The sequence below is a fragment of the Diplotaxodon limnothrissa genome, linkage group LG14, assembly GCF_057381915.1.
Source record: "Diplotaxodon limnothrissa isolate DT_005_m linkage group LG14, D_limnothrissa_male_GT1.1, whole genome shotgun sequence".
Taxonomy (NCBI): domain Eukaryota; kingdom Metazoa; phylum Chordata; class Actinopteri; order Cichliformes; family Cichlidae; genus Diplotaxodon; species Diplotaxodon limnothrissa.
This window is the reverse complement of record NC_140609.1, coordinates 2,387,612-2,410,732: the sequence shown is the minus strand read 5'-3', so window position 1 is coordinate 2,410,732 and position 23,121 is coordinate 2,387,612. Positions and strand designations below refer to the sequence as shown.

At 43.9% G+C, this 23,121-nt stretch overlaps 1 protein-coding gene across 4 annotated transcripts in view; it reads left to right on the top strand.

Annotated features, from left to right (window-relative positions):
* The window catches only part of usp32 (ubiquitin specific peptidase 32), a 65,760-nt gene that overhangs the window by 31,295 nt on the left and 11,344 nt on the right, over nucleotides 1-23,121 (top strand). Inside the window, exons 5-22 of one of the 4 annotated variants that reach the window (XM_085371605.1) lie at nucleotides 123-282; nucleotides 6,887-7,018; nucleotides 7,180-7,287; nucleotides 7,589-7,704; nucleotides 8,932-8,994; nucleotides 9,313-9,396; nucleotides 9,500-9,561; nucleotides 9,647-9,749; nucleotides 10,543-10,729; nucleotides 10,825-11,000; nucleotides 11,519-11,659; nucleotides 12,301-12,418; nucleotides 14,422-14,576; nucleotides 15,412-15,493; nucleotides 15,577-15,651; nucleotides 17,252-17,390; nucleotides 17,542-17,647; nucleotides 17,839-18,012. In XM_085371605.1, the coding sequence (XP_085227731.1) occupies nucleotides 123-282; nucleotides 6,887-7,018; nucleotides 7,180-7,287; nucleotides 7,589-7,704; nucleotides 8,932-8,994; nucleotides 9,313-9,396; nucleotides 9,500-9,561; nucleotides 9,647-9,749; nucleotides 10,543-10,729; nucleotides 10,825-11,000; nucleotides 11,519-11,659; nucleotides 12,301-12,418; nucleotides 14,422-14,576; nucleotides 15,412-15,493; nucleotides 15,577-15,651; nucleotides 17,252-17,390; nucleotides 17,542-17,647; nucleotides 17,839-18,012 (2,181 nt within the window). Of the gene's footprint in view, nucleotides 1-122; nucleotides 283-6,886; nucleotides 7,019-7,179; nucleotides 7,288-7,588; nucleotides 7,705-8,931; nucleotides 8,995-9,312; nucleotides 9,397-9,499; nucleotides 9,562-9,646; nucleotides 9,750-10,542; nucleotides 10,730-10,821; nucleotides 11,001-11,518; nucleotides 11,660-12,300; nucleotides 12,467-14,421; nucleotides 14,577-15,411; nucleotides 15,494-15,576; nucleotides 15,652-17,251; nucleotides 17,391-17,541; nucleotides 17,648-17,838; nucleotides 18,013-23,121 lie in introns of all 4 variants that reach the window. The other 3 variants (XM_085371603.1, XM_085371604.1, XM_085371602.1) reach the window with 3 other exon arrangements.

The following is a 23,121-nucleotide window of genomic DNA, read 5'->3' as shown; positions in this document are numbered from 1 at the left end:
AGTCCGTAGCGACGGGCCAAAGCCTTTCCTCATTAAATAGCCAAACGAGGATGGACTCGGCACACGGCTGGCGATCGGTGTTTTGGCGACAGCAGATTCATTTTGCCTTTCTGTTTGTGCAGGGAGACAAGGTCAACTACGATCGCTTCAGGAACTGGCTCCTGCAGGACAAGGAAGCCTTCACTTTGTCCAGATGGCTGCTGTCGGGAGGAGTGTGTGTCACGCTGACGGATGACAGCGACACGCCCACGTTCTACCAGACCCTAGCGGGCGTCACACACCGTAAGGCCACCCCTAAAACAGCGTCCTGCAGCAGTGCGCCTGAATGTTATGTGTTTACTTCACACTTGAGACGCTCAGGTGTTCATTTGATACCTGGTTTGTTTTAGATGGACTTTGGATTGGAATCAGTCTGGATAATTATTCAGCATTTTTAGTCACTACAAGAAATTCTGACCTGCCTGGCCAAACTCTGCAATGCACAAGGCCTTACTAACCAATGTTGCTCCACAGAGAATAACTTAGAAAGCTTTTAATGTGAAACTGCTCCAAGAAAATTGATGGCTTGTAGCTTGTTAAAGCGGAGGGGAGGATTAATAAATAAAACAATAAAAAAAAATAAAACTTCAGCAGGTTAGAGCTGGTTTGAAGAGTAGTGTTTGTAAGGGGAAAAGGAGAGCATCAGACTCTTCTGAGTGGTGGGAATGCAGTTTGTGCTGATGGTGTTCCTGATGCTACCAGGAACCACAAGTTGGTATAAAGTTTGCATTAATATGAGCAGCAGCTGCTGCCAAGATGTGGAGGTTTCTTGCTAGAAGGTGATGACATATACCAGCAGAGATGGGCAGTAACGTGTTACAAGTAACGCGCTACTGTAATCTGATTACTTTTTTCAAGTAACGAGTAAAGTAAGGGATTACTATTGCAAAAACAGTAATTAGATTACCGTTACTTTCCCGTAGGAACGCTGCGTTACTGCATTACTAAAACCGTGATTTTTTTGCGAGAATGTCTCACGACAGTGACGTAAGCGAGTGCGACGTTCGTGACAACAGCTGTGTGCGGATCAACAGTGGATCATATATCGAGTGCAGAGAGAGTATGAGCGTGCAGCGTTTAAAGCGTGGAAGTACTGACCTTACTTTGAGTTTGATTCCATAAAAAGTGACAAAAACATTAGTGTCCGCTGTGCGTGGGAAGAAAACTTCTTTTTACAGCAAAAAAACCCCTAAACTTCCAAACAAGCACCGAGTAGCTACGACGTAATGGGAAACTCACAGAGAAACTCGCGGATTCTTCCACTGACCGCGGCACACCTGCACCAGGGTAAACCTCCGCCTACCCCACTCCTGCTTTACAGGTGAAAATAGAGCAACAGGACCGCTGAGTCTTTGACTTTATTTATTTTATTTATTTTCTGCTGTGTTTTACTTGCATCTATTTGAAAGACTGAGTGTAAACACAAAAATATTTTATTTTATGTTCTGGAATGTGCAGAAAATAGGTTTAAATGTTAAACTAATTTCTTCCAGTCAGAGAATGTTGCAGATAATTAAATTTTTGCTTGATGCATAAAGTTAAAAGATTAAAACTAATAAAACAAGTTTTAAAAAGAGACTTTTCCATTTGATTACATTTTGTATGATGGATTATGTAGAAAAAGTAGAATTGGGCTGAAAGATCTATTTATCACCTCTTCAGGTTGTAAATCGTGTTTTTAAAAAGTAACTAAGTAATTAATTACTTTTGAAAATAAGTAATCAGTAAAGTAACGGGATTACTTTTTTGGGGAAGTAATCAGTAATTAGTTACTGATTACTTTTTTCAAGTAACTTGACCAACACTGTATACCAGTAAACACAGGCTGCTGGGAGGAGCCTGTTGCATGTGAAGGTGCAGCCCCGTCTGATTGGTCGCGCAGAACGTTTGATTATTTGTAAATATTTGTTCCTGAATTCGAAGCAGCGAAACGTGCTGGTGGTTATTCTCTTCGTCTTGTTGCTTTCTGTTCTGTTTGCACGAACTGAACCCTCGGCTTGGACCGAGCTGCAGAACCACTGAAAAATTAAAACTCAGGATCCTTCCACACCTGTTTCAATGAGACTGATGTCATTTTAATTACATTTTGTTTGTGTGTGTTGTTGTTGTTGTTGCCTGTGTTTAATTGTGTAATATTTGTAACTGTGAGATACTTGCTGCTGCCTGTTTCGGCCAGGTCTCCCTTAAGAAAGAGGTTTTGAATCTCAGTGGGAGGTTAAATAAAAAAGCAGGGACTAAAAGTGAAATATTTCAGGGACGTGATAGATTCACTGTGTGATGTTCTGCCATATCGTAGTGAGTGAAACGGACATTTTCCCATTTCCATCTTCTTCTTCCTGCACCTCCGTCCTCGGTCTTGGAGAGCAAACGTCTCAGGAAACACCACAAACGTCTCCCGGCGTGCGTTCCAGCTCCGACAGCGTTACACTTAAAACGTGCTGTTTTTAAACCCACTGACCCCGATTCTTATTTCATGTCGTCTTCCAGCTTCGTGACTCCATCACTCCTTCATATGAATCGCGAGTTCTTGTCAAAGTGTGAACCAGAGAACATGAATGTTGATGCTGTCGAGTGTCTTCCCATGCTGACAGTCACCTCTGTCCCAGCCGGCTCTTATGTAACAAAAGTATTTGAATGGGTGGTTTTATTTCTGCCTGATGTTACTGATTGATTTGTGAAAGACTGTTCAGGGTCAGTAAGTGTAGTATAGTGCAGCGTGTGCAGTACAGGACGTTACACGAGTCCTTAAAGATATTGTCCTGATGAGAGAAACTTTGCTTTGCTTGTGTAAAATGAAGGAGCTGAAAAAGGCTTGATAATGAAACCTTTTCATACCCTACAGTTCACTTTAGAAACACGCTGTGGTTTGCAGATACAAAGCCTTATTACCAGCCCAGACGTTTGATCTACAGCACAGTGTGTCTAAAAACATGATTACGTCACTCAGAAACAGCAAGTTTTTACTCTACGACAAAGAGTTTAAGACAAAAAAGAAAAGAAAAAAATTGGTTACTGTTATTGTGTTGAGGACGTCCTCGCATACTAAGCTCGACATAAGCAGGTCATAGTGTGTCTATGCTTGCAAAAAGTCTTTTAAAAGAAGTAGTGTGTGATGTAGCAGTACACTTATTCTGTCTCCACAAAACTTTATTCTAAAACAATTTCTTAGCCAACTTCATGCCACATGATTCCCTGACCTCATTATACCTTAGATCCACATTGTTCCACAAACACAGAGAGATGCATGTGGGTGTGTCACATTGGTTTGTGGCTTTTAGCTCAGTTTTCCACATTTGCGTCTCACAGTTACAGTGAGAGTAACGATGGAGCGATCGTACGAACAGCAGTGATTGCTGGCACGTCAAACAAAAGCACGTTCTGTTGTTTGCTGTAGGTCAGTGTTTTCACAAGACCAAGAAGTAAATTTAGCCCGTTAAGTTCAGATGGCTGCAAAGAAGCTGTGTTGTCCAGAGAAGCTGAGGTTGTCTTTAATCTGGCTGCTACCAGCTTATCCTCTTACCTTTGCGTCTCTTGATCTGTATTTGTGAGTGTGAGATGAAGAGAGAGCATGACTGACACGGCCCTGGTTCATGACTCTTTCCAGAACGAGAACATAAAGCGTGACTCGCGGCGGAGCTTAGCACGGTGAATCTGCTGCTAACATGCTAGCTTGGATGCTATCTTGGAGTTATTTGAGTAGAAATCCTTGGAAATAACCTTCCAGGCAGCTGATGCGGGGAGTTTTGCTGTGCTACGTACTGGCGGTGGCAACACCTGTGTAAGGATGTTCCCTGGATAATGGTATGGTATCTCTGCTGCCACTCGGACAGAGTAGCACCTCTGGGTGGGTATCAGACCTGCAGGGCGCCATGACGTGTAACGGCCCGTCATCAGATCGGTTTTGTCATTCAAATGAAAAGTACCTGGATTTGTTTTTCGTTGGTAGATTTATGCGTACCAGCATCTGAGTAGCACATCTAGCATAGCAGCAGTGCAGGTCCTTGGGCTCTGTAGAAGTTAATGCACGTACTCAGAAGAGAAGACTGCTAAACTGAAGCTCATCATCATTATAAAGACGTTAAATCCAGCAAAGAATGGCTCTTGTGTGTCTTCGAGTCTACGCCAGTGTTTGTAGAAGTGAGCCTATGGTGGATGGGAGATGTGCAGGAGTGGATCCAAAGTGAGCCTCGTGAGTTTTATAGATTAGCAGTCAGACCGTCATTTGACTGAATCAGAGCCTTCAGTAATATTTCTGGCTTGTATCATTTCCTCCATGCAGTCTCCGTACAGTCCCTGGTGTAAATCATTCGTTTTGTATTCAGTGTTTCCTTTAACTTTAAATGTCTGAACCAGGAAGTGAGAAAGGTCGTCGAGCTGTATCGACGTCCGTGTCTTTACTACAGAGAGTTATAAAAACCTTCTCTGAGTCAGAGAGAAGTCTGGGCTTCAGCTTCACCTGCCTCCCATCACTGCAACCTGTTTGTTACCCGTAGCTGCTAAAAACAAGCTTTCAGCCCACCTGACCGAGAATCCACAGTCCAGTTTCTACCAGGAAGTGCCGGCCATTTGATTCATACGTCTGCGTTTGACAACTATTATCATTTTGGCTACCTGCCACAGGCTAGCTGACTAGCTGCTGAATCCAGTTAGCTTAAGCTGCAGATTAGAAAGTTAAAGGAGGAGGCTGGTTGTTACCCCGGGCGGAGCTTCATGTGCTATATCGGTCTGATCCGTATCACTTTGTGACAACCAGAGGCAAATTCTCCCATTGCTCATTGCATAACCCTACCCTGGGTTTACTGATGATGATTGTGTGTGTGTGTGTGTGTGTGTGTGTGTGTGTGTGGTCACCAAATGTAATTGCTTAATTAGCAATAATTAGTTTATATGATCCTAAATTTGTACTTGTGGACTTGTATTAAATTTCCGATGACACGTTTGAATAAATTTTTGTATTTCTTTCTTTCGGATGGTTAAACGTCACCTGGGCTACACCTGAAAGAACAACATCCTGACCTGTCTTTAAACATTAACAAAACGCTCTGTTATAATCAGTGAGAGTTGTGACACCACAAAGTCGTCGTTTTAGCCGGCTTTCATTGCTGACATGAAATAGGCTCAATATTATCAATTTATTGGTTCTTTCTCAGTCTCACTGAGCAACGTGCTTAAAGCCATAAACACACACAGCGCTTTAAATACTGAACTAGTGTTCAGCGTGTCTTCTCACACACTTTTTTGTCACTGTTTTGTTTGCAGCAGTTGCAATGCTTTCATTCTGTATTAGTTATTTAAACCGTTTAAAGAAATCAGAAAGGAAACAGAACGACCTTCATCCTTTTAGACTGTTCTCATGGAGAAGATGTGAACGTAGACGGGAACATAACCAAACGAGCTGCTAGGAGAAGCTGGCCGACTGTTTCTCAGTGGAGGATAATGACCGAGCTCTGCTGAGGCAGTGGAGACAGCCTGGTTCTCCCCAGGAGATCCTTTCTTCTGCTGATGTACGATAAAGTATCTGAGTGCGCTCGTGTCGTGTTGCTCCTCCATACTCCCACAGAAGTTCTTCCCTCACCTGTCAGCAGCATCACTTATGGATCGCATGCTCCCGTGTTTTCTTTCCTCTTTGCCCTCAAGCACCATATTTATGATTCAGTACACAGTGTTATTTTTCTCCGTTTGCATGGTTTGTACAGTAATAAAATTCAGTTAGAGCTGCATGACGTGAGAAAAATGTGCATCAGTAATGAAGATGCAAGAAGAAGGTTTGAAGTTTAGAAGTTTTAGCCGACACATCTTAAGTAAAAATATCCGATTAAGCTTAATAACCTGTAAAGAAAAAGATAACGATTAACGCAGATGCTTCATGTACGCTGGGCTGCATTAACAGCTGATCTGCCTGCATTAGACATGCTGATGCGCCTCACATGTAAAGAGACGTTCAGGTCTGCAGTGCATGTTTGCAAACGGCTTTCATCTGGACGATCTAAAATACAGTTTGCTTTTATCTTTCCATTCTCACATCAACGGTGCTGGATTGGTCATTTACAGAAATCAGGTCAAATTCAGATCTGCGGTGTTTCAACTGTTTCTTTGTTGTTCCATTTTAAATTACACATATTCGTTTTGGCTCTGTGGCTCAGTGCCGCAGACAGTAACCGTGTAGCCGCGTGGCAGCTGTTCCATAGTTTTGTTACTGTAACCAGGATAATATTGTTTGAAATAAAAACACAGACGGCTCCGTCAGCTTCCAACGTGACATTTTGAAGTGACCTTGAGCAAAAGGGGGTGGAGTGAAGTTATCAGCTGATACTAGCTAGCTTGTTTGGCATGCTGATTTAATCAACTGTGAGCAGCAGTGTACAGACTAACACACCTGTTTATGAGTTCCCAGCAACAGACTAACAGAACACGACGTTTGGCTCTCGTGTTCTTGGCTGTTCTGTACCACAGCACCTCATCTGTCCCGTGCTTCCATTTAGTGATGCAGAAACACCAACACCCCAGAAACGGTGGATGGAGCCCAGCCGGTTGTGTTAGCACACCGGACGTCCTGGAGCCAGTCTCAGGAAGAAATATAGTTTTTGTTTTTTGGTTTATTTTGTTCTTCTGCATTTGTCCCGTTTTCACTTTATGTATATGTTGGCAGTCTCTGGATGAATGCGTTGACTTTAGAAAGTCCAAACAGGCTTTAAACCTGTCTCATAAAAACTTTCTGATTTGCTGTTCCTAATTCTTGGAAAGTGTGGAGAAACTGCTCAATCAAATGTCACTGTGCAACATTCGCCTGCAGTACGATCCTTCAGTGACAAATATCTGACTGCCCGTCTCTGTGCGTCTCCTGCAGTGGAGGAGTCTGACATTATAGACTTGGAGAAGCGCTACTGGTTGCTGAAAGCTCAGTCCAGGACCGGCCGCTTTGACTTGGAAACCTTCGTTCCTCTCGTCTCTCCTCCTATTCATGCGTCACTGAGTGAAGGTAAGACGATACTTGCTCAGTTTCATATCTGCATAGCTTTGCAATAATGATGAAGAAACGAGACCAAAGTGGCGTTCTTGCTTTGAATACGCGACCTCAGCAGAGAACACGACCTGCTTTAAGCGTGCCTAATGTTATGTGTTGTTGATCTTGTTTTTTAGGCTTGTTTCACGCCTTCGATGAAAATCGGGACAATCACATCGACTTTAAAGAGATCTCTTGTGGGCTCTCCGCATGCTGCAGGGGGCCTGTTGCTGAGAGACAGAAATGTAAGGCTCACTGTGGATTCAGATCCACACAGACACCCCACACAAGTTCCACCGCTGCCCATAACAAGCCCGTTTCTCAGTTGAAGCTGATATCCAGGGTTTAAATGTCTTTTTTTTCCTTAAAGAAAGTCCCGATCGGTCGGTACAGTCATGGACCGCTCTCATCAGGACTTCCACTGGTGCTTGAAATTACATTTGCACTGGCAGCAGTGGCAGCGTGCTCGTACACTGAACGGCACGATGCATCGGCGTGGTGCTTCATCAACATCATAAACGTCTTTTTGGTCTCTTTCACTTCCAGTTTGCTTTAAAGTGTTTGATGTGGACCGTGATGGGGTTCTGTCTCGAGATGAGCTTCATGAAATGGTGGTGGCCTTGCTGGAGGTGTGGAAGGACAATCGGACAGACTTACTCCCTGTAAGTAAACTCACACTGTCACACACACGCACACAACCCTCCAGAGCGATCAAGGGTGAACTTTCATATTTATGCCTACTGGAACCTGACTCATGCACAGAACTGTGCTCTGTTCTTTTAACTGTGGAAGGTAATTATAGCAGTCAGGGTTTTGTGAGTGAGAGAGGTTTTTCTTTTTCTGATAACAAAATATTTTCTGATCTGTTTAAGAGACGTATGCAAATATGCACATTCAGCATAAATAGAATGTAAATCTGTAAATTTGTTCTCTTTGTGAACTTTTCCACTATCAGCATCGATATTTCTCCCTCCTCGTGTGTTTTTTTTCACTAGTTTTGCATTTGGCTAGGGGCGTTACTGGTAGCATTAGGCGATACCTGGACCCTGCAGAGGTTGCACAGGTAGTTCAACTCCTCCAGGATGGCACATCAATATTTTGCCATTGCCAGAAGGATTGCTGTTTGCTTCAGCACAGTCTGAAGAACATGAAGGAGATTCCAGGAGACCAACAGTTACTCTAGGAGAGCTGGACACGACTCCAGAAGGTCCTTAACCGTCAGCAGGACCGGTATCTGCTCCTTTGTGCACAGAGGAACAGGATAAGCACCGCCAGAGCTACAAAATGACCTCCAGCACTGGTGTGAATGTCTCTGACCAAACAACCAGACTTCATGACGGTGGCCTGAGAGCCCATCATCCTCCACTGGTCCACCACTGTCCATCACTGGCACCTTCTGTTTTTCACAGATGAGAGCAGGTTCACCCTGAGCACATGTGACAGATGTAAAAGGGTCTGAATGAGTCATGGGGAACATTGTTGCATGTAACCTTGTTCAGTAGGGGGGCATATCCACAGAGGGACATACAGACCTCTACAGGCTAGTTAACGGCACCCTGGCTGCCATCAGGTACCAGCATGAACTCCACTGACCCACTGTCAGACCCTGCTCTGGTGTAGTGGGTTCTTACTGGTGCACGACAATGCCCGGCCTCACGTGGTGCAAACGCGCAGTCAGGTACCAAAGGATGAACGAAGTGGTGCCGTCCACTGCTCCCATGCTCACCCAACCTAAATCCAAGTCTGAGACGACAGAGCATCGAGTGTCAGCAGGTTGCGCGTCAGACTGTCCGGGAGCTCAGTGATGGCCTGCTGCAGATCTGGAGGAGGTTAAGACGAGGCGCTTACTGTGTTTTGCTGCATGCTGATCTATTGTGTTGCTGTTGCAGGAGCTGCAGAGTAGTGTGTCAGACATAGTAGAAGACATCCTAAAGATGCACGACACAACTAAGGTAAGACAGCTCCATGTTATCGTCGTTGGAACACAGTCCTGTGCAAAACCTCTAAATACATAAATGCTCATTAGTATTCATGATTAATTTTTAAGGCTTTTAAAGCGTCTGCAGCTTTAAAGAAATCATTGCTCTCATTCAGAAAAAGCAAACACTTTTCACGCGGCCGTGTGAGTGTTGGCTGCTCACTGACAATAACCTCGCAGTCCTCAGCCACCTTATCTTACCCACAGCTATTCGAAGGTGTCACAGCAGTGTTTATTTTCAGAGTTGCGTGCCTGATTATGTTCGCCTTGGTTCTATTTCACTCTCCACCAGCTGGGTCACCTGACCCTCGAGGACTACCAGATCTGGAGTGTAAAGAGCGCTTTGGCCAACGAGTTCCTGAACCTGCTTTTTCAGGTCAGCACCCAGATGCTACAGTCTTAAAACTCACACAGTGTTCACATTGAAGTTGAGTATTTATTCGTTATCCTCGTGTATTTTCATCTTTATCTCGGTTCAGGTGTGCCACATAGTCCTGGGGCTCAGGCCTGCTACTCCAGAGGAGGAGGGGCAAATCATCAGGTACGTACCTGTCCTCGCCACCTGTCCAGTCATTGTTTGGTTGAAAGGTCCGATTTGTGATTTTCTCCTTTGTGTGTGTGTGTAGGGGTTGGTTAGAGAGGGAGAGCAGACATGGGCTGCAGCAAGGCCAGAACTGGTTCCTCATCTCGATGCTGTGGTGGCAGCAGTGGAAAGACTACGTTAAATATGTAAGTAGTGCATTAACAGGAGTTTTTATTGAGCTCTTTTCCCCTCAGACGTCTGTTTCTGTTTTCTGAGCTGAGCAGGTTTCTGGCGTCGGGAGCAAAATGATTGAGCGCGCGTTAGAAATGAGTCTGATCTCTGTCTAACACCTGGAACCTGTTCTGATGGTCGTCAAACCACCTCTGATATGTACCAAGATGTCACAACTTGTCATTAAGGGTACGGGGAGGTTGTCAAACATTGTCATTATGGGGAAAGCTTTAAATATAGCTGCTAATAGCTGACAGCACTGTGGTTAACATATGTTAGGCAGCGTCCCGTGATGCTGTGCGGTGAACGGCACAGGATCGAATATTCAGCGGACACTCTTTGAGTCGCCTTTTCTGCACCTAAACGGGAACTGGTCACAATCTCGTTACTCCATGCATTTGTTTATCCGGGGCCTTTTAAAGTCGAGTGCCCTGTTTTCACCTTCACCTCTCATTCACTTTCATACATCACTACAAAGCTTAGCTACAGGCCATTACATGCGTGACAGCTGTCCTGTTATTATTTATATATGTCTCGGGTGTGTGCGATTTAGCAGTGGTATATGTATTTATATTTTCCCCCACTTAAAAACATCTGCGACAGTTTCTGTTTCCATTCATGCACTTCCAGTCAGTGTGTCAGACTCATCGTTGCATCTTGTGCTGTAACTTCACTGGGACAGAAGCAGTGACCATCAGCCAGTAAGATAAAACGTGATAGCGGCTCTCACGGTAAACAATCTTGCCAATTGTGTCGTCTTCCCCTCAGGAGCATAAGGGCATCGTGGTGGAACAGCCGTCCATCCTGAGCTCACTCAGAACTCCAATGGCCACGGCCACCGTCGAGCCTGCCCTCCCTGAAAGCCTGGGAGGACCGGCCACGTCCGGCCACGTCAGCCCCACCGAGGAGAGGTCACCCGATGCCGTGTCCAGTGCCTCAGAGGCTACAGAAACTGGTCAGTCCGCACATCACGGATTGTAGATCAAAATGAAAATCGTGGGTGTTATTTTTGTACTATGTATTTGCTCTGCTCCCTCTCTGTCTCAGCAGCACTGAGCCCACAGGTAGCCTCAGCCACAGAGAGCTGTTTCGCACGTCAGCACAACGTCTCAGACAACAACAATCAGTGTTTTTCTGGAGCCAACGGCCACCTCCCCTCCCAGCTGGCAGCACAAAGACCTGGAGCCATCGACAACCAGCCTCTGGTCACCACTGACCCCATGAAGGCAAGGACTAACTCAGTATGGCTGTAATAAGGTCGCAGCTTTTCAGGCATAGCGCGCGTCCCGTATCACGTTCACAGCTCAGCTGGAGCGTATGTTTGACACACGAGCTCAGAGAAGCCGCTCATTCCAGCAGCGTTGCACTCCCTCCTGATTTGCATTCTGGGTGGTGCTCATGCATCATGTTTTACAAAGCTGTGCGTCTAACAGACAGATGTGGTCCTGGCTTTTGACAATGAGGGCGTCTGCAATCTTTAGCACGTGTAAACAAACCCAAACCGTATCCACCAGATTCTTTCTCGGTTTGTTTTGGAGTCGCTCCTCATCTGCTGGCAAAGGCTCCGCGGGGCCAGATGGCACCTCTCTTTCCTTTTGTCTTATCTTTCTGTAATCATCGCAGCATTTCTGCTCGTGTGTAGCATCAGGGTGCTGTCTCTTTTTATTATGCGTAATTCAGAGAGACAGACCAGCGTCTTTGTGCCCTTATTCAAATGCTGATGTGTGTCCCGTGTCCTGTGCAGGCGCCCACGTTAACTATGGAGGGCGGCAGGCTAAAACGCTCCCTGCAGCTGCTGCCTCGTAGAGACTTTGAGACGGTGCCAGAGCCTGTGTGGCGGGCGCTCTACCACTGGTACGGTGCCAACCTCAGCCTGCCGCGACCGGTGAGTGAACACAGCAAACCACTCACAAGCTAATGAACTTCACTTTCACTGTGATGCAGTACCTGGGAATAATCAGTCAGCTGCTGGGCTGGAGCAGGTCATCCATGAGCAAACAAATGAGTGTGTAGGCAAAACTGAAAAGTGCACTGGAAGTTCAAAAGTAGCTGCTTTCTACACAAATTCAATAAAAATAAATACAGCACATGTGTGTTTTTGTACTCCCTCGCTTTTATCCAAGCATGCACAGAGAACCATGACTGTGACAGTCATTAGCACTGGTGACGTTTCCACGGGTTACCACACTGCCGTCAAATTCAGCTTTATTTATAAAGCTCCAAATCACAACAACAGTTTCCTCAGGGGCTTTATATTGTACATAAGGTCATCTGTTGAACTTCAGCAACATGCAGATAGTAAGCACATGTTCTCTCAGTAAATATCCTACTTTACTAGTATTACGTGCATTTATTGTACTCCACTTTAGCTGCGTAGAAGTCACATGGTTTCAGATTTAAGTGCAGATTAAAGTTGAGAGTGCAGAAAAAAGGTTTATATTCAGATGTGCTGCATGTCTCTTGTGTTTTATGTTGATTATTAGTACAAGAATGTTTCATGGGCCTTTGAAATTCCTTCCCCTGCAGGTAATCTTGGAAAGTAAGACAGGCCAGCCGGAGCTGGAACGCTTCCCCCGCTACCTCCTCTTCCTTCGCCAGCAGCCGGCCACGCGCTCCCCCCAATCCAACATCTGGGTCAATATGGGTATGACCAGCCTGCGAATGTTCCCACCGAATTTACCCCCCACAAGAGGTAACGTAAGCCTGCAGCAAGACCAGAGCAAGCCGTCGAACAGTGCTTCATTCAGCAACCCCGCATCCCCCGCCTCCTCTCCGTTAATCTTCTTTAAGTTGACTGATCCAACCCAGGCGATTCTCTGGAGTGAACCCACGGCGCACAAAGGAGAAATGCTGATCAGTCTAACACTGGAATAATCAAACCATTTTATTTTCATCTACACAGCTCGTCGTAGTGTTATTTAGCAGGTGGAGCAGTGAGCGGCGTAATCACAGTCGCCTCGGTCTCCCTGCTTTTCAGAACAATTTCCAAAATCAGGAAACTTCAGGAAAACCCCAAACAGGGAGCAGCAGCTGTTTCTAAACGCTATCCATCACCACATAAAGAAATGTGCTTCCTGTCAGCAGAAAACCTGTTGCTATGGTTACGTCCCCAATTCTAAAAAACCCAATGAGTTTCTCACTGATCCGTGTTGTGGACAACGTCAGATGTTTAAACTAAGAAAACTATGAGCTCATTTTGAACACGTTTAAAACACGGAGACTGCAGCGAGTTCACAGCTACGCAGCTTCCTGTCTCAACAGCACCTGTAAACAGACCTGAGGACAGCAGTGATGCTTTCGTTCTTGTCCGAGACGACTCCGCCTGCTCCTGTGGGGTCTTCAGTGTTTTTAGTCGGTCAAAGGTCTGGACTGCCGTTTTAGGGCCCCGACTAGTATGAAGCCACGCTGTGGTAATACATGCAGTGTGCATTGTTCCAGTGCACTTGCAGGTTCTAACTTCACTGTAACTTTCTGCACTGATGGTGTCTTTCCAGATGTGAAACCTGTGCTGGAAGGGCTCTGATGCACCCTAGACCGTCAGTGGCCCCTCTCTTCATTGGTCCACAAAGCAGTTTCTGTGCCTCGGTCCATTTTAAAACCATAAGGCCAGCAGCCTTACTGGGCCTGGATGTTCATTTCCTGATTCTTCTTTGTTTGATGGAACTTCAACCTTCATTTCTAATTACTGGGTGACATGAACACATGGCAGTGGCAGCTTGCAGCCCAATATTGATTTTTAGCTTTGTCAGTAGTTTCTTTCTCCAGATTCTTGGAGTCTTTTCCAGCAGGTGTGAGTGAGCTGTAGGTAGATGGCTGCTCAGCCATATGAGGTAAAACGCTCCCAGTTGACTCTATTTATAGACCCACCCACTCACACAGTAAGCGATGCCTGATTTTCAGCTCAGCGGTTCATTCTCTCTTGCATAGTGTATAAACGGACACCTGTAAACAAAAGATGTCCCACTGCGGCGAGATGACGAGGCGAAATGCGTAGGCGTGCGTAGTCACTCGAGCTGTAATCAGATTGGAGATGCTCAGCGCTCACCCCGAGCTTGCCGGCACTAATCAAGTCAACAGATCGAGTTTCTGGTTACAGGTTTCACAGAGCCCGCTGAGTTTTAGCTTCCATCGTGACTCACGCTATCTGGGCAGCCGCTGTCATTGCTGGGCATTCAGACCTTTGTTAGGCATGGAGTCGAGTATCTGATATACTGTAGATCTAATTTATACCTCATATTCCACAGAATGTAATCCTGACAGCTGTAGGCGGCAGTGAAGCATCACACCAAGTTTATAGGATGCTTAATTACAAAGCTGTGCACATGAAAAACCCTCCAATCAATCTCGATTGTAACAGGACTAATGTTGCCTGGTTTGTGTTTGATTTAATCCACACACAGTCCTCTAAATTCACTAAGTTGATTGACCAATCAAACCTGCACTGATTGCCCTTTTCTTGCTGCTTTCTTACAACTAATCCTCAGTCAGCAACATGCTGCTGTTGGTACCGATCAGCTGTTTGGGTCTGCCAACCTGTGAACAGATGAACAGTGATTATGTGAGAGCCAATGGGAACAGACATTAGTGTGAATGAATAATTGCATCCGAGCGTGGCTGGGGTATGTCACTGTTGCTTTCTTCGAGCAGGTAACGTGCCATCCCCCAACGCTCCTCTGAAGAGGATGCTGGCCTACACGGGCTGCTTCAGCCGCATGGGCACCATTAAGGACATCCACCTGTACCTGTCGCAAAGGCTCCGCATCAAGGAGGAGGACATGAGGCTCTGGCTCTACAACAGTGAGGTGAGGATCAAATCTCTCACAGCGATCCCCGCTATTTAACCCTGGACTTTGAGACACACACACACTGTTGTTATATTTTTGGGCTCTGATGAGATATTAGATATATGTTAGCCAATGTCTGCTTTGGTTTCCAGAGAAAGTAGAGAACAACCAGAAACACAACAGGCCCAGATGTTTGCAGGAGCTTTACTGTCATGAAGCTGATGAGATGCTTAAAAGGAAAACAGAGAAGAAAGCGTTTCGTAGGACAGAGCTTCAGATGAGAGTGCTGGACAGACCTGGAGAGATTATTGTTTATGAAGGCCATACGAGCCTTTATTAGAGTTTACTGCAGCACACTGAATGCATTTTAAAGGAAAATGTATTCCCAGTGTCAGAACACTTTCAGAATCCCAAAGTGCACATCCAACTGCATGAAAGTATGTTTAACAGGGAGAAATCCACTGCTTTTAAAAGCCTTGTGTTGTTCCCTAAATCCCATTTCTATTGAAGAAAGCTTGAATCTCCTGCAGGAAGCACTGCTGCTACAAAGCAGAGTGCTAGATGCTTCCTGTAGACATTATTATGTAGCTGAAAGTTGGGGGTGGTGGTAAGTCTGAACTTATATGTGCATTCGTTCAGTGTGGAGCAGTCTGTGGCCCAGCAGATCGTTTTGCCCCCCAGGACCTTCTTGCAGATTAACCCGGCCCAGACTACAGCTGCTTTTAAAATAAGCTGACACAGAAGAAAGCTGAGCAGAGCTGTTAGCCCAGTGCTGAAAGAAGTCAAAAGTTATTAAACAGCCATATGAACTGCAACCAATCTTCTCCTGTTTCCTTTACCTGTTGTCCACTAGAACTACCTCACACTTCTGGATGATGAAGATCACACACTGGAAAGCCTGAAGATCCAGGATGAGCAGCAGCTGGTTATTGAAGGTGTTGTTTCTCCCCAGAGTTGCTGATCGTTCTGTATCACGGCACAGCAGAGTGGAACAAACATGTCTTTTGTTTCTCCACAGTCAGGAACAAAGACATGAGCTGGCCTGAGGAAATGTCTTTCATTGCCAACAGTAGTAAGATGGACAGACACAAAGGTAAGTTTAAAGAGCGCACTGTGCAACCGCTGACATGCTCTGATAGGATGCTGTAATGTTTCTTCTGCTTTTGCCTCTAAAGAAAAGGCTCTGGAGATCATTTTTTGGCCTTTGTACAGCTTTATTTGAAAGGGTAGAGTGACGAGAGAGCGGGGGGGAGACGTGCGGCAAACGGCCACGGGTCGGATTCGAACCCGGGCCGGCCGCTCTCAGCCACGCGGCCTCATATTGTGGTCGCAAATTTTGAAGCAACCCTGATAACCTTCTCCCACCAACGATGTGGGGATCCAACCTCTTTAGATCCAATTAAAATCAAGACACTCAAAAAGATGCTCTGGAAAAGAGTAGAATTCTTGGAACAGAGTTTAATACACTGAATCATATGAACAGCAGGAAAAATACATACAGACATTTAGCAAGAAAATTGCAAAGCAGAAAGCAAGCAAAGCAAAACCCCGGGGTGTACAGCCTTAAGCACAGACAGCAGAGCAACACCGAGACGGGCAGGAGGAAAAAGAGCTCTGGGGGTGTCCTCTGGTCCCCTAATACAGGGACCAGTATCCCCCTGCTGCTGGGTAACTTTCCCACCCATCCAAACACAGCTGCAGGGGTCAGGTAGCGGCCAAGGTCTTGGCCAAAGGCCAGTCAGGACTCCGGCTACCCCCTGCTCTGGCTTATCACAATAGGTCATGACACAGTCAAACATCACACATTAATCCTAATTATTAAATCGTATACAGCAAGTGGCACAATCGTATAACATACATGCTTTCTCATATATAAAAACACTTCTGTGTGTGTGTGTGTGTGTGTGTGTGTGTGTGTGTGTGTGTGTGTGTGTGTGTGTGATTATATCATAGGATATTTTATCGTGATGTGTTCAGGATCTCTGTTACAATGTTACTGTTTTGGTTGTGCTGCATGAAAGATGTTGAGTGTGTATTAGTGAAGGTCAGTTCCCGGAGCTGGAGAGTTATTCAGGCGAACTCTCAACAGCATCAACTGCCCTGTTACTGTAAAACCTTAATAACCTCGGTGAAGCAAAATGTCTTGTGCTTAACACTCTACATTAAAGTTAAAATATATATGTTCAGAACACATAGATATATAGTGTATATAGTTACATAGTTATACATATCACACAAAAATCCACCACAATATGGTTGCTTGGTCTAGTGAGCTAAAGCGGCGCCCGAGCTCTGGAAAATGTTGAACTCCAAAATCCAAGAAGTAACTATGACCAGTGCAGATTATATCACTAAATACATTTTAATAATAATAATAATAATAAGTATACAGAATTATGTCTAAAGAGGAAAAAAGGATATTTTTAACCCTTTGATCCATTTTTAAAATTTGTATAAAGTTTGTTTTGAAGTAAAGCAAAAGTGCTTGGAGTTCAAAGGTTTTTTGTTTCTTTGTTTAGGTGTTTGTTTTTTGAGGACTCCTGTCTAAGCGTTCAAAGACAGTTTGGCCTCATGTCCTTTATTCTCATATGTAAAAAACATATTGAAGTCATACGTGCTTGTATGTATGACTCTTTTTTTCTTCAGTTAAGCATTTTAGCATCTGAACAACACGTCTTTGTATCCCAACACAGTTCCCACAGAGAAAGGGGCGACTGGCCTCAGTAACCTTGGCAACACCTGCTTCATGAACTCGAGCATCCAGTGTGTGAGCAACACCAAGCCTCTCACAGACTACTTCCTCTCAGGGAGACACCTCTACGAGCTCAACAGGTGCCTTTTATTCAAAATATTTTATTGAGTATTTGTGGATATAGTTTAAAGAAAAACAGAAAACCAACTGTTCATAATGAATACAAAACAACAATGAGGGGAAAAACAAACATTTTCATTTTAACTAACTTTTGTTTTGGTGTATCAATAGAACCAATCCTATTGGGATGCGAGGTCACATGGCCAAGTGTTACGGCGACCTGGTGATGGAGCTGTGGAGTGGGACACAGAAGAATGTAGCTCCACTCAAACTCAGGGTGAGAAGTTGCAGCATTTCCCATATATTAGTCACAAAAAGAGTTTCATGTGCAGGCGGGTGCACATCCACAGGAGGCCACAGAATATTAAAGTGATAGTGTGGGACTGTCTTAGCTAGTATGATATTTTTGGCTCAGCTATGTTTTGTCGTGCTTATGTTCTAATCAGAGTTTATGATTCATTGCTTTAGTGGACGATAGCAAAGTACGCCCCCCGTTTCAATGGCTTCCAGCAGCAGGACTCTCAGGAGCTGCTGGCCTTCCTCCTGGACGGCCTCCACGAAGACCTGAACAGAGTCCACGAGAAGCCGTACGTGGAGCTGAAGGACAGCGATGGTCGGCCAGACTGGGAGGTGGCCTCTGAGGTCAGAGTTCACACTGCTGATTAATTGGAGCAAGAATAAGTTATTTTGGTTGATAAGATAATAAACATCTGGATTATCATTTTAAACATTTCAGGTAATTACACTGTAACGGGGGAGTCCCTGAGCTTTAATTCAAATGATAGATAATAAATATAAAAACAAGCAAAAGAGAGAGAACCTTTAATTAGACGTAGCAGCAAAGGTTGGTCGGTAATGATCTGGGCGGGATTTTAAGCCACACCTCTGCAGTAGCCTCACCTGCACAGCCAGGTGAGCTATAGCCTTCAACCGGGTAAATTGTGTTGAGACTTCCAGGATCTTTGCTCGAGCGACTGAGTTCAAACTCTAAAGATGAACAAACACTCCTGTCAGGGAAGCCGGCTGTGCTTAATTCACTGTACAAGTAAAAGCTGAGAGCTTCATACGAGTGAATGCAAAAGAGTGATCATGTTCATAAGAACGTTACAGCACTGAGTGAAATACTGAGTCCGTATGTGTCCCTGTGGCGTAATGTTGCAGGACAATCGGAGCCCCGCAGCCTCGCTGCAGGTGATCTTGGCTAACGTTTGGAAGTTGCCAAATATGGCGTCAGTGTTGTTTCGTAGCACCCTGAGATTTAAGGACAGGAGACGCGTTTTTTTTCCAGAAATTGCAAAAAAATGAGGGCGTTCTTGCAACCCACAGCTTACCTGGTATTCATCAGGCTTCATGTTTCCTTCAGTGGAAAAGGCTGATCACAGCTGTCCACTGGCCTCCGCTGCTCTCTCACGTGCATATTTAACAGGAAGCTTCTGCTCAGACACTGGTTACATTATTGTTGTATGTTAAGTTATTGTCAGGTTACTTTTCAAATGTATTGCACTACAGATTACAGATTACATGCCCCAAAATGTATTTTGTAACGTATTAAGAATACGTTACTCAGTGAGAGTAACGTATTCTTAATACTTTGGATTACTTAATATATTATCATGCTTTTTACAACTACATGAATGTCCTATTGCTGTGTGATTTATTACTATTACTGAAGGGTACTCTCCATACCAATAGCAACTAGATGTTTAAATCTTAATATAAATGAGTAACAGTAGGTGGACATTAGGTAAGGCTGCACTTTTTGCAGCGATCTCGTGTAGAAAACTATTCCGTGCGTATATAAAACAGGTCAGCGGCTCCGAACCGTAGTAAAGGGACCTCTGGCTGATACGTCAGGCTCGTAGCTGAAAACTAGCTTTACTTTGTTGTCTGGGTCGACTTTGCTAGCGAGAGACAGAGAGAGGCATTGAAAGGGAACTTATTGTTTGGGAGGAAAACACGAACACAGTCGAGTCTTAATAGCTTACTTACAGCTGGGCTGTAACACTCTGCCTGTTGCCTTCATATTAAATCATTTTTTGAACAATAATTAAAAAATATTCCTTCACGTCATTACGAGCCGTGAGATTGAGCCTCGCGTGTTTGGGTTTCCACCGGCGTGAAGAAATAGAGAGGGGACAGCCTAACGTATGAAACAGGAAAAGACGCCGAGTAATCCCTTTATTTCAACAAAGTAACTGTATTGTGAATACAGCCTTTTAAAACGGTAACTGTAACAGAATACAGTTACTCGTGTTTTGTATTTTGAATAACGCTGGTACATGTACTCCATTACTCCCCAACGCTGCTTATTGTTGGTTACATTTGCTGATTTCTGTTTTTGCATGTTTGCTGTTTTTAGATCACAAAATCATTTTTATTATTAGACAAAGAGAAGTGAAGCAAATACAAAATGCAGTTTTTAAATGTTGACTTCATCTGTTATCAAGGGAAAGCTGCCAATTGTTATATTTTTAATTAACTGGTTGCTATTAGAGATGGACCGATCCGATATTACGTATCGGTATCGGTCTGATACTGACCTAAATTACTGGATCGGATATCGGAGAAAAATAAAAAATGTAATCCGATCCATTAAATATCAGGAAAGCACCTCACAAAACTTGCAGCACGCCGTAACTCACCTCAGAACGTTAGCACGTCGGAGCAGTATGCATCACGTGATAGAGCGGCTGTGGCATGCGGGACCTGTCGGTGGTCTGGATAGCATTTGGAGCTTCGCTAGCAACCTGGCATTTCATCTCCGACAAAGTTATCCCCGAGAGAAGTAAAGCAAGTGTGTAAGTCCATCTCTGAATGTAAAGCATTCCTGCGTTAAGCTTAACAAGCGATATATGGAGCGACTGCCTCTTCCGCTGCTACTTCAATCATGAAACTGATCAATGATCAGCTGATCGGCTTTTCTGTCGCCAGTCGTGTCTCTAGTTTGCTTTTGGCCCACTTTGCACCAGAAAGAGGAAACCAGCGGCTGAACAACAGCAGCACGTTTAAGCTTGATCAGCTGTTGTTAGAATGTATTTAATATCACTTTCTACACCAGGATCTTTTTCTACGTAGCTGACGGCTGGTAACTGTGCAGGGGCGGATCTAGCAAAGTTTAGCCAGGGGGGCCGATAGGGCATTAACTGGGAAAAGGGGGCACAAAGACATACTTTTCTTTCTTATTCTCATTTAAAATGTCTAGCTTTTAATAAATAATTATCTGACACCCAAAGTTTTAATTTGATGTCAAATTAATAGAAGTCAATTACTGTATATAGTGACTATTAAGTCTAATATATATACCCTAGTAAGCTATAGTACTTTTTCCTTTGGGAAGGTACCATCTGTGCAGTCTGCAATTTTGTTGAAGAAAGATGTTGAATCTATTTAATATTTCTTGAAAAATAATTGATTTCTGTGCATTTTTTTTCACACTGCATCAAATTAAGGTTGATTACGTCGATTAAGCATCATGAGGTGGCGCGTGAGGGGTGGTTCCCTATTTTTTATTTATTTATTTTTGTTGTTGCTGGGAGTTGGAACCCTATTAGTTAGGTTGCTTAATATTTACGCTAAGTACTCTTTAAAATACCAGAATAGGGAGGATGGTGTAGGTTTAAGTTTATTAGATTGATCAGTATTGCTGAACTATGAAATATTTTTTTTTGCATACAGGTATAACAGAATAGCTTTAGTGTAGTTGTTGTTTTAAACTTGAGTATGAACTTATACAAAATGCAGCAAGATATTTAAAAAACAGTTTTGTTGATTAAAAAACACTATATCGGATTCATATCGGTATCGGCAGATATCCAAATTTATGATATCGGTATCGGACATAAAAAAGTGGTATCGTGCCATCTCTAGTTGCTATAAGTCCTGTTGTCACCTTAATAGAACCTCTGGAAAATCTTCCAGCCTAAAAAGCAACAATCTAAAGAAACTGATGAGAAACAAGGTCACTGACACCTTTCATTGGATGACAAAGTAAGTTGTAAGGCTTTGGGACTCCAGTGACAGTAATTATCCACAAATGGGAAAACTTGGAACAGCGGTGAACCTTCCAGGATCAGCCAGGCTGAGACTCATCCAGAAGGTCACCAACACACCAGAACAACAAAGAACTGCAGTTCAGAGTTCACGATTCAACAATGAGGAAGAGATTGAGGAAAAATGGCATCTGTGTTTAAAGAAATCCCTTCTGGCATTTTAGTTTTTAATGAGATGACACAAACCAAAGAGAGCACAAAGGCTCGTCTCACATTTAGCCAAAAACATACTGATGATGGCTTCTGGGAAAATGGACTGACGAGACAAAAGTTGAACTTTCTGGAAGGTTTGTATGGGCTCAAAATGTGGTCATAAATATTTTGTACTTGTAAAAAAGATTTGTGTGTGGACTTAGCCCAAAAAAACCCTGCAAGTTACAAGTACGAATTTTGACCCTATTTTTCTTCCTTTAAGCTGATTGGTCAATGTCATGTCAATCACAAATTAAACAATCCAATCAGAGAACAGATGGGTTTGGCTGTCGGAGGGGCGCTTTTTTGAACTGCAGGTCCTTGAAGGGTAATCTCTATATAAATATCCGATAGCAGCTAGGTCCCCTAACTTTCAGCAGCTGTTGAAAGGATAAAGTTGTGCTATATCAGTGGTTAGAAATAACATTATTACTTTAGGATTAGTCTAACACAAAGTCAGGGCTGACCCAGGACCATTGCTGTGAGTCACAGTGCGCAGCATAAAAGTCCTTTCACATCGGACGCAGGATGTGCTGCTAATGCTAACTGCTAACTAAAAGCAAAGGATCCAGAATTTGTTGCTGGCTGCTGGGCTCTGTGGGTTTTTGCAGCAGCTCTACCTGCACTAGATGCACCTGCTCCTTGTCTTTTCTATCTCTGACTTTATGTGAACTACAAGAGTTTGTGGGGTTTTTTTGCTAGTTCTTCAAATGTTCAATAAAAACATGTATGCTAATTCATAACGAAGAAAGCTTTGTAATGAAGACTGTCATTTCCAAAACACTGCCCCCCCCCCCCGCAGCGCTGTTGAAAAGGCTGTGGAAGTCCCTGTATACACGTAGACCTGTGACATAAAAATCACCAAACTCGGACGACCACAGACTGTTTTCCTTCGTGGTGATGAAGGAAAACGCTGGGTTGGCATGTAAAAGGGCATTTATTCCCTTCAAAGACCTGCAGTTCAAAAAAAAGCGACCCTCCGACAGCCAAACCCATCTGTTCTCTGATTGGATTGTTACATTTGTGATTGACATGACATTGACCAATCAGCTTAAAGGAAGAAAAATAGGGTCAAAATTCGTACTTGTAACTTGCAGGGTTTTTTTGGCTAAGTCCACACACAAATCTTTTTTGCAAGTACAAAATATTTGTGACCACATTTTGAGCCCATAGGTTTGGGTTGCGTTACATGTGGTGTATAACAGACACAGCATTTTCTAATAAAGAACATGACAGCAACAGTCAGACAGGGTGGTGGGAGTGTGATGGGCAGGGGCTGCTTTTCAAAAACAATAAGAAAGGTATGAAAACAATCCCTTTATGCTAAAACACTCATTGTCCTCACTTCTACTCACTTCAAATCATATTTACTGTCTTTTTTTATACTATTTATTAATTTTTCTGAAACTGTAGGTGTCTGCAGTGGCACAAATCACATTTTATCTGTTGCTGTTTAGTTATTTGTTACCACAACCAAGAAAAAGAAAGAAAGGATGTCTTCAGAGGGAAG